The sequence below is a fragment of the Solanum tuberosum genome, unplaced genomic scaffold, assembly GCF_000226075.1.
Source record: "Solanum tuberosum cultivar DM 1-3 516 R44 unplaced genomic scaffold, SolTub_3.0 scf00061, whole genome shotgun sequence".
NCBI lineage: Eukaryota > Viridiplantae > Streptophyta > Magnoliopsida > Solanales > Solanaceae > Solanum > Solanum tuberosum.
In genome coordinates this window covers 1,268,346-1,277,174 of record NW_006238993.1, presented here as the reverse complement: position 1 = coordinate 1,277,174, position 8,829 = coordinate 1,268,346, and the positions used below count along the sequence as shown (strand labels likewise).

The 8,829-nt window shown below is 36.2% G+C and overlaps 2 protein-coding genes across 2 annotated transcripts in view; one reads left to right on the top strand and one right to left on the bottom strand.

The window, feature by feature from the left end:
* Positions 1–3,969, top strand: part of LOC102580713 (uncharacterized) — a 6,460-nt gene extending 2,491 nt beyond the window's left edge. Inside the window, exons 2-3 of the mRNA XM_006345291.2 lie at positions 2,332–2,593; positions 3,301–3,969. Coding sequence (XP_006345353.1) covers positions 2,332–2,593; positions 3,301–3,480 — 442 coding nt within the window. The 3' untranslated portion in view covers positions 3,481–3,969. The remainder of the gene's footprint in view (positions 1–2,331; positions 2,594–3,300) is intronic.
* A 97-nt stretch (positions 3,970–4,066) lies between these two features.
* Positions 4,067–5,540, bottom strand: LOC102581050 (60S ribosomal protein L37a). Its single transcript, XM_006345292.2, has 5 exons — positions 5,428–5,540; positions 4,799–4,838; positions 4,547–4,635; positions 4,385–4,467; positions 4,067–4,304 (listed from the first exon to the last, which is right to left on the bottom strand). The coding sequence occupies exons 1-5, from the start codon at positions 5,428–5,430 to the stop codon at positions 4,241–4,243; spliced, it is 279 nt and encodes a 92-aa protein (XP_006345354.1). The 5' UTR covers positions 5,431–5,540; the 3' UTR covers positions 4,067–4,240.
* Between the last annotated feature and the right edge of the window lie 3,289 nt (positions 5,541–8,829).

The following is an 8,829-nucleotide window of genomic DNA, read 5'->3' as shown; positions in this document are numbered from 1 at the left end:
TATATATATATATATATATATATATATCTTATATAAAGCAAAGTATGTGGCCTTCTTGAAATACTTATTATCATGGTTAGAGGATGGTGAAAATATTCGTTAAGCATGTTGCTTTATGTCTCAAAGGAAGGGTAGCATTTATCTACTAGATGTCACTATATAAATTTCTATTTCCATCTTTATCCTTCTCTGAACTAATTAAATTTAAAAGGCGACCCTCTGTGCTGGGCTATAAGATAAGATAAGTTTATTGTACTACTTGATTGCCGGTAATAAAGAGCTTCTGTAAGAACTGGAAGACTTTTGATTGTATGTAGAAGGATGCAGTTTATTTTAAAACAGTAGGAGAATAGTTAAGCGATCATATTGGTACAACTGAACGAGAGCCAACCTTATGTGTTTACTTCGGAGTAGACAAAAAGAACAGTTATTGTCCCATTTTTCTTATGTCCGACCTAATTAGTTAATAACTTATCTTATGAGCAACAAGTTGAGTCCGCTCCCTTTACCTTCTGTCCAGCTTTCCCCAGTTCCAGGGTACTGGATGATTCAACAACAATCAATATGTGCCTCTCTCCTTATTTTTTTATATCTCATCTCCATGTAGTCATTTTTTTGTCATAAAGACGGTCCTTTTCTGTAGCAGGAGTATTCCCTTTCAAAAAAAATTCTTTTTGAGGGGTTGCTGATTAGTACTGACACTAGAATCAGATGTAGTGAATCTTGGGAAGCAGTTATCCCCCACCAGCTATAGTGTCTTAATTTATGTGAATTGTGGAGCATCTTTGTTTCTGCTGAAGTACATTTCTTGCCATTCCACTTCTTCCTGTGTGACCTTGCATAATTTTGACGTCAGTTGGAAGAAATGACTAGTAAAGTATACAATCATGCTCAAATGTGATACTATCTTGAAAAAAATTCTTAATGATTTCCACCAGTAAAAAGGTAACTTGGTGGTTAATTAAATTTGATGACTGAGGTTAACTGATTGTAAAATGATATAAAGCTTCATTGGCACTAGTATCTTGACAATGGAATCCAGTTCCCTTGGTTGTGGAATGTCAGGAGTCAATCTTCTGCAAGTGAGACAGAATTTTATGGGCATTTTCAAGAGAACATATAAGCCTATGTTTCAGAATAGTTTATCTGCTGACTCTGCATAAAATTTGCTAAAATGGCAGAACTAGGTCTTGAATCATGGGTTGATTGGCTGTCTAGATAGTTTGGATGATTTTGCTCTCTATTGCAAACTTTCGGATTATATTAAGATTGTAATTTGGAGACTGATTGGGAGAAGATATGCATAGATATACTGACTACATTCCGTTGAGATTTATGCTATGGGCATAACAGCCAATAAGATCACTGATATTGACGGTTTTGTATGATTGGTTGATAATTAGATTTTACAAACGTTAGAGAAACTAATTGCTGATGGATCATCTCAGAGTATTGCACGTATGGTTGTAGAAGATATAAAATCGACCAAGTCAAGACGAGAAGAGCGTGACTATTTCAAAATATGATTGGAATAGCAATTCGTTGGCATAGCTTTATTATAAAAGATTGGTGAACTTCCTTTGAGTTTGCTACCCCAGCTACTTCATTTATATATTAGTTTAAATTATCAGCCTAGGAGGTAAATTGCTTGCCTCATATGAATTGCTAAATCCCACTTTTTATTTTTTCAAATTTTTTTGGGTGTTGTGGGAGTTTGGTGGTGGCGTTTTGTGAAGGCACATTGCCCATACTTCATATAAGTTAAGCAAATTTCTAATCACTTATAGCACCTGAAACTAAAAAGCACTGAAAAAGTGATACAGCTGTATCGTTTGGAAGTTAATACCAGAGAAACATTTATATCCTCATTTTTTTACAATTATTTCCATTTTGTGAGTCTAGAGATCCATGTACCAGGTAACTTATTTGGATCAAGTAGACAGGATGAAGTGGTCAGTTGAACATCATAATTATCACGAAGAGCTTCTTTCCCATTTTAATGTTTGTGTGCTTTAAAAATTTGTTATGGACTGTGGCTGTACGCCTATATCTGAGTTAGTGCAGGGTTCTCGAAAAATAGCATTTCATTGGTGAAAGATATTGGTTGTAATGGCGATGATACTTGGTACTGTGACTCATATTTATCACCAAAAAGTTCGAAACAAGAATAACTGATACTTGGGCATAGTTTTTACCTGACGGGTCCTTCATTTTTGCAGTACAAAGCATGCTCTGTTAACTGGTGCGATGATGAAATGACAATGAAGCTATTGGCTTACATGTTTTATTTATATTTCCTGCCATTGACTTGGTTTTTACTTTTCAATATAGGAATGGAGATAATTATGCTGGGGAATATTTTGCTGATAAGATGCATGGTTTCGGAGTATATGTTTTTGCAAATGGGCATCGGTATGAAGGAGCCTGGCATGAGGGAAGGAGACAAGGGCTTGGGATGTATACTTTTAGAAACGGGGAAACCCAGTCTGGTCATTGGCAAAATGGGGTCCTTGACATTCCAAGTACACAGAACAACTCCTATCCTGTATCTCCTGTTGCTGTTTACCATTCCAAAGTGCTAAATGCTGTACAGGTGAATTATTGGTTTATCTTTTAAAAACTAGTTATTACATCTGAAGTTATTGATATAGAAACAGGATATTTATTTTCTAGGCTACTCAGATAGATCTACTTCTCCAGCCCATGATACAGAGTGTCATAGACTCGTTTCCTTAAGTAGTACTTGAGTTGGCTTATAAAGGATTATATACTAACATAATTATAGCCTGTTTGGTCAAGCTTTTGGGAGGCCAAAAACACTTATTTTTTAAAAGTTTGGTCTTTGGCCAAGTTTTCAGTAGGAGAAAATAAGTAATTTGGAGAGTAGGAGAAATTGGTTTTCATAAGCTAAAAAATAGCTTTTCTCAAAAGCACATTTGAAAAGAAAAACTTTTTTTTAAAATACATGTAGAAGCACTTTTAAAGATTTGGCCCAACTCTAATTGCTGCTCAGAAGTAATTTTTAATTTGACTAGCCAAACATAAATTGCTCCTCACCAAAGGTACTTTTTTTTGGACAACTCTTTTTCATAAAGGACTTTTCAAAATCAGCTTTGATTAGAAGCTTCGCCAAACTTGCTATTAGTACTCCTGCAGAATTCAAACTTCTCAATGTCATGTACTATGCGATGACACGACTTATCCGAGTCAGTTTGATTCTCAATCTGACAGTTAGGTGGGAAGAGAAAAATGCAGGTTTAATTTGTCCAAACACTGAATGCTTTTCCATATTTTAACCAGGAAGCACGTCGAGCAGCAGAAAGGGCCTATGATGTGGCTAAGGTTGATGAGAGAGTGAACAGGGCAGTTTCAGCAGCCAACAAAGCAGCCAATGCAGCTAGAGTAGCTGCAGTGAAAGCTGTGCAAAAGCAGATGCATCATCATCGCAGGAATAGTGATGACCTTGCAATGTTCTACTGATGGAATTGTTTCAATTCAAGCCATAAAGTGTTCATCCTTTTTCACAGACAGCTGCAAAGGGGATTAGTCCTTAAATTATTGTTCTCCGTTCAATCACTTTTGTGATTTCCCTATCATGCCCCATGCAGAAGCTAGTTGTATTGTCTCTTGGATTTTTGCCTTGTCTAAGTTGTGCATTCTCCAAGCTGCTGCATTACGGTTCAACCCCTTGCTAAGAAAGTGGATGACATTACCTGCCGGCTTACCTTTTTCATTCATATGTTTTGTAAATTCAGCTAAGTTGTAGAATATGAGGTTTTGCTGTCCAGAGAGAACCTCAACCCTACCAGTCTTCTCATGTGTACTAGCACTGCTGAGAATCAGTTGAAGTCATAAAAGGAAATAGAAAGCCTCGTCTTTATTATGTCTGACTAAAGTTATGTAGCTGTATAATTGCTTGCTTATGTTTGGATGATTCTTCTTTGGGTGTGGGTTGAGGATTTAAACATACTCAAATCGTACTTTTTGTTTTCTAACATATGATTTGACAGTCAGTAGGAGATACTATGTAATAATTACTTTTAACTACTGAATATATTGGAGGTTCGTCAATCAGAACTATTTTGTGCATAATAACCAGATTTAGAATTTTCTTGAAAGACCAGACATGTAACTATGCTGGAAAGGATCCAGATGTAAGCAATTTGAGTTGAAACATGAGTACATATAAGCAAAGCATAATCAAACATTCAACTTGCATAAGACATTCAGATTCCAGTGTCTAGCTCTCTGTCTGCTCCCTTAGCCTTCGAATGGTGCTCCTAACAGTGACAGCACTTGCAGTGCTGCCAAACAAGGGAACAAGTCATTAGTACTTTGCGTAACACAGGAAACAGAAAAGCAAATGGTTGAGATGAAAATTTACTTGAGCGTATAGGCACCCCCTGCTTTGACTTTACCACAATCTTTGCAGCCCCAAATACCAACAGCCTTCCTCTTCACGGCATACTACATACATTACAATGCCAATATCTAATTAACATTATTACCAATGCAATGATGAAACACATGGTCTATGCTGGTATACCTTCCCACAGAACTCACAAAAATACTTGCTGTGCTGACTGACCTCCATCTTCTTAATCTGCTTCCTCAAACTAGCCCCATAACGGGTACCTGTAAGGTTATTAAAAGACATGTATTAGGTGTAGAATGACTAATCTACATGGGCAGAAGCTGAACTTCAAATTGAAAGTTTCATTCATATTCTGCTATAAACATCTTGAAGTTTGCTAAATGCATCACTTCATGTTTTCTTAGCAAATAATTAGACACATACCATACTTGCCGACAATACCAGCCTTCTTGGTCCTCTTGGTCTACACATGAAGAAAATGTTATTTAACAAGCTAAAATGACTATCCAGGATTTCGAGAAGCTAAATAAATTAGGAATTTCCAATGTGACAAACTTGAAAATTTTGAAAGATTAAGGCTATATATATATATATATGTCTTAGAGAGTGTTAACCAATTTTAGAAAAAAAAAAATAAAACAAGATAGATATAAGATTATGAAGAGGAAGAGTAGTGTTCTGCAGAAATGAGAGCAATGAAACCAAACCAAGTAATTAGATTTACCGAGTCAAGCAGTAGGTGAGCAACCAATGCTACTGACGAATCCTTCTTATAGGTTCTGAATGTCAAAGTTCATTTCCAGTACAATCACCAAAAGAAATTTAAAAAAATTCCAAGATCCACTTCCAGCCACATTTCCTTTTCAATCAATTAAACTAGTAAGGGGATACTGAATTATCATTAAGAATGAAAGTTCTATATATTCAGCTTCGCCAATCACCTCGCCCAGTTCAAACTTGTAAACATGTTAACAAAACCATAACAAGTAACGCAAACGAACTACATAAAATTATCTAATCTGAATTTATTTGTAGAGTAAAAGAAATATTACCATTTTGACGAGTTAAGGAAGTAAAAACGATTGAAGAAGACGACCTAGCAGCGGCAACTAACCCTACAATTCCATATGAAAGGATACAGCCTGCAGTTAAATCATGCTACATGCAGCCCATTATTCTTTTGTTGCTTCTCACCTAAAGCCCACTATATAGAATTTAAGCCCATTATTCAATTATACCTTATTGGCCCCTATTTTTATTGGAAAAAGTAGCTAATTAGTCAAATCCTTAAAATAATTATTAAAAATGTTAATATATCAATATTTTAGAATAAAGTGTATCATAGTTTAGTTCCTAATATATATCGGATGCTTTGAGTTGGAAGACACTCCTAAATGGGTAGCTTAGTCTTTCTTAAGTTGGAGGAGAACCTTTGGCCTCAGAGGTTCAGTCATTGGCTAGACAGTTGGTTCGACTTGATATTTTTACACCTCATCGTGTTTTAGCCTTTGTTGAGGCTAGGTCTAATTTGATGGATCAGATTCCTGCCCACCAGTTTGAGGATGACAAGTTGAGAGCGATTCAGGACAAAGTAAGGTAGAGCTAAGTCGACTTCTCTTGATCTCGAGGGAGTTTTGAGGATTAATGGTCATATTTGTGTGCCTAGAGTGGGTGGTTGGGTGCGCATGATATTGGAGGAGGCTCATTGTTCTGAATACTCTATTCACCCGAGAGCGGCTTGCTCCATGTGTTACTTCTCGTGCCTCAGCCTATCTACCTCCTTATTTGGTATCAGGGCCAGACCGTCCTCTCCGGAAGGAGGAGCAAGGTTTCGCATAAGGTCTATTTCTGGTGTTTTTACCACCAACTTTTATTTATTTAGTCTTTTACTTTTGTTAGAACCTTTAGTCCTGAAAAGTATGTATATTCATAAACTTTGTTTATACTCTCTTCATATATTAATTATAGTACCTTTTATATTTTGTTATAATCTTTCAAACGTTCGTAGTTATATAAGGTATGTCCATAGTTTTTTTCATATATTAGTTGTAGTGTTTTTCCTTATACTTCAGAACAAATAACTTGTGTCTTTTCTTAGATTTTAGAACAAATATATGTTTGAGTCTTTATTGTCAAAAAACAACAAAAATATGTCTATTTCAGAGTCTTTACCATCGTCTTCCACTTCTTGTAAAATTGTGTCTTTCCCGTCGACGTCTAGTTCATGTAAATCCTTAGCCAAGGTAAACATGTCTCCTACTTTGAGTAAAACGTTGTCGTGCAAATACGACTACCTTTATGAAGTAGATGTGTGACCCCCAGAAAATAAAATATCGTCCACATATCTACCACTGTTAAACCCATATTCTGCCTTTGTAAAAAAGTCTTGTAATTCTTGGATGCAAATCTGCTCCTTGGTCCAAAAGAGCCGAAAGGAGTCAAGGAATTTGTTGTTGCGACTAAATTTGACCAGCACCCTATTCTTGCAAATCAAGAGGAACAGTTCATCACTTTGCAAATACTAGAGGATTTTCCGTGACAGTGGAAAAGCCTAGGTTTTACCCATATCCATTTTGGTGTTGTTAGAGTTGTGTTGACATATCACAGAAGAAAAGGCCAACCCGTTGTGGCGCGTATTTCCCTTTTAGATACCAGATACTATGAATACCAATATGCAAACTTGGGTACGTCGGAAATCACTCTCAACACAGGGTCTGTCTTTGTTACACTACAAGAAAAACAGTCTCCAAGGAAGGGAAATCTAGTCCCTGAAAGTGCAAATCTGGTCCCAAAAGCGCAATTGAGACCAGAAAAATCTGGTCGTCACCCGTCCCAGATATTGCCGTCGCCACTGGTCAATAACGACGAGTTCAAAAAACTGGTCCCTGAATGGTTTTTGAGACGAGAAAATTTTCTGGTCGTGAAATCCCTTTAGAGATTACATATCTAGTCTCAAATAGGCCAATGATATCCTGGCATATAGGTCGTTAAACCTCTTTTGCGACCTTCCGCAACCTGGTCCTAATAAATCATTAGAGACGAGTGTGACTTGGTCCTTAAATAGTGTTAGAGACCATTAACAATCTGCTCCTAGTATAGCTGTAGCGACCATAACGAACTGGTCCTAGAGAACTTTTAAAGACGAACAACAACCTGGTCCTAAAATAGCTTTACAGACAAGTATTATTTCTAGTCCTAGCTTATTCATTAGAGACGAGCAACAATTTTGGTCGTAGATTGACCTTTAGAGACAATCAATAGTTTTTGTCTCTAATTGACCACCACTGATCTTACAACCATTGATATCACAAGAATCTATACTCATCAACAAATATCAAATTAATTACTACTAAAAATCTGGATACATAAAAAAGATTATATAGAGAGTGGGGGCAGGACGATAGAAATAAAGAGTGTGATTGATTACAATAAATGTGTTAATATCCCATGATATTAGTTTCAATATTTGCTTAATTAACGAAAAAACATATATAACATTCAAGATTTTGCATAATATTTGTAGCAAACTAATATTAATGAGTTAGTGCATCTTCTAAACTTGTATCTTCACTGAAGAATGAACAAAAGTTGGGTAGAAAACTTAATGTTAAGTCTTTGTCGAGTGATATCCAGAAGCATCTACAAAAGCTGCAAGAAATAAGAAAAAACTATTAGAAAAACTTCCAGATACATTAATCAAGATCCAACATGTATTTTGAAGAACCATAACTACATACTATTTAGTAAAACAACTTTGCAGCAATAGTAGAACAGAAAATGGGCACGTTCTGGATGAACTGGGCAGAAAATGGTCAAACAGAGAAGCTGACATCAATATATCCAGACAATTTTAAAACAAAGTTTGTGCAGTTATGGAGCTGTGCAGAAAATGAAAAACAGAACCTAACATAATTAAGAAAGTTCAGCAGTTATGTTCTTAACCTTGCACCCACAGAGATATTTCATATTCAAATTCCAATCCACAAAGGATAGGGATCAGATCCTACAAGCTGGGCTGATTTTTCTTTCAACCAGGATAGTTGGTTTTTGTAGAACTTCAGAAGTTTGTGTGTTGGATTTGGAAGGCCTGCTGCATAATTCTGGCTAGTCAAGGCAGTGTTTTGGACGGCGAGAGGCGACAAAAGGCGACAAGGGCCTGCCTCGCCACGCGGCAAGGCGAGCGGCGAGGCGCTCGCCTTTTTGAATTGAGGCGCCAATTAATACAAAAAATGTAAAATATTTAATTGCATAAATGAATATCCAAAATCTCGATAACAATAACATTCATTAGCAATGTCCCTCTTTTTGTTAGCATCTCACGTCATTGAATTCACTATTTATGGACAAGTAAATACTACATTAATTAGTATAAAACTAAATTAAGTAGGGAAGAAATAATTAAAGAAGGATCAAATTTTTTTTTTAAAAAATATAGGCAGATTCCAGCCCAGTGA

Excerpts from the sequence above, each read along its gene's own strand:
- LOC102581050 (XM_006345292.2), bottom strand. Across the intron at positions 4,636-4,798 it reads TGGTATTGTCGGCAAGTATG|GTACCCGTTATGGGGCTAGT; the intron begins GTATGTGTCTAA and ends ATAACCTTACAG. Across the intron at positions 4,305-4,384 it reads GGGGGTGCCTATACGCTCAA|CACTGCAAGTGCTGTCACTG; the intron begins GTAAATTTTCAT and ends CTTGTTTGGCAG.